Below are 1,496 nucleotides of genomic sequence, written 5' to 3' on the forward strand. Positions count from 1 at the left end.
ATAGGAATGCAAGTTTAAGAATTTAACTTACAGAAATATATACTTGTATATTTTCAATATTTCTATATTTGTAATGACGATAAATTAAAAAATATGATCACTCAATCCCTAATGTGAATTATTTTTGTGGTAAAATATTTCCCAACGTAACTAAAAGATAAATAAAAATATAATAAAAACAACATTTAAAAGAAGTATTAGTGTATTATTGATATATATGAACAAAAATATTTAAATATTTTTAATATTAAATTTTTTTGAAATTGTTATAAATGCATTAATGTGGATGTTTTCCGTATCTCTTTTTGAAGTTCATGTACGAAATAAATGAACACCATTTAATTCATGTAACTTGAAAAGACATTTTGTACTATAAATAGGTGCTGATTATTCTATAAAAGATACAATAGAAAAGTACAGAAGAAAGAATTAAGAAAACATTCTCTCCCATATATCTTGCTAATATTTCATAACACGTTATTAGCACGAATCTCTAACCAATTGAGACCTACTTAATTCAGAATTATTTTTTTTCCTAAAAGTTGGTTAGTTTTCTTTCCGAGTCAGTTTTCATCATGTCGAATTTGTCAAAGCTTGAATTTGTGACACTTAATATTTTTGGAAAGAATTATATCTCATGGGTATTTGATGTTGAAATTCACCTTACCGCTAAAGGTCTTGGTGATAGTATAATCAAAGGAAATAAGGCATCAAATCAGGATAAAGCGAAAGCTATGATTTTCCTTCATCATCATCTTGATGAAAGCCTAAAGGCTGAATACTTGACGGTAAAAGATCCACTTGAACTGTGGATAGGTTTGAAAGGGAGGTATGAGCACCTCAAGGCAGCAGTATTGTCAAGAGCTCATTATGAGTGGATGCACTTATGGTTTCAAGATTATAAAACCGTAATTGAGTATAATTCTGTTGTATTTAGAAGCACTTTCCAATTGAAATTATGTGGAAAAACTGTAAAAGATGAGGACATATTGAAAAAGGCACTAACTACTTTTCATGCCTCTAATATGATATTATAGCAGTAATATCTTGACAAGGGTTTTCAGATATACTCTGAATTGGTCTCATGCCTTCTGGTGGCTGAGCATCATAATGACCTTTTAATGAGAAATCATGAAGCTTGTTCCACTGGAATTGCTCCATTACCAGAAGCAAATAAGTTAGAAACACACGGCCAGTCTGAAATAAGACAAGATAATCGGGGCCATGATAATTTGCATAAGCGTGAAAAAGGCAAAAAATGATATAATAATCATCGAGGTGATGGTCAGAACAAAAGGGAGATCAATATGAATTCTCAAAATAATCCTTTTAAAGAAAAAGACAATCACAGTCACTGTTGTGGCCTTAAAGGTCACTGAATAAAATGAATGTCGGGCAGCTGTTGTATCAAAATTTCTTCAATAGAAAAGGAAATAAATCTGATGCCTCCTCTTCTAATGCCCGGGTGGAGTCACATTTGACTCTCAAAGATGATG

General features: G+C 31.0%; 1 protein-coding gene across 1 annotated transcript; it reads left to right on the plus strand.

The window, feature by feature from the left end:
- Positions 1 to 575: 575 nt before the first annotated feature.
- Positions 576 to 1,262, plus strand: LOC125855889 (uncharacterized). The gene is made up of 2 exons (XM_049535543.1): positions 576 to 971; positions 1,065 to 1,262. Exons 1-2 carry the CDS (start codon positions 576 to 578, stop codon positions 1,260 to 1,262), a joined length of 594 nt encoding a protein of 197 aa, XP_049391500.1.
- The last annotated feature ends 234 nt before the right edge of the window (positions 1,263 to 1,496 follow it).

This window comes from Solanum stenotomum, chromosome 2 (genome assembly GCF_019186545.1).
Source record: "Solanum stenotomum isolate F172 chromosome 2, ASM1918654v1, whole genome shotgun sequence".
NCBI classification, from domain to species: Eukaryota; Viridiplantae; Streptophyta; class Magnoliopsida; order Solanales; family Solanaceae; genus Solanum; species Solanum stenotomum.

What these genes read in the sequence shown, in the direction of transcription:
- LOC125855889 (XM_049535543.1), top strand. Translation starts at nt 576, where the DNA reads ATGTCGAATTTGTCAAAGCTTGAATTTGTGACACTTAATATTTTTGGA. An exon ending in TGAAATTATGTGGAAAAACT is followed by an intron (nt 972 to 1,064) that starts GTAAAAGATGAG and finishes AAGGGTTTTCAG; the next exon opens with ATATACTCTGAATTGGTCTC.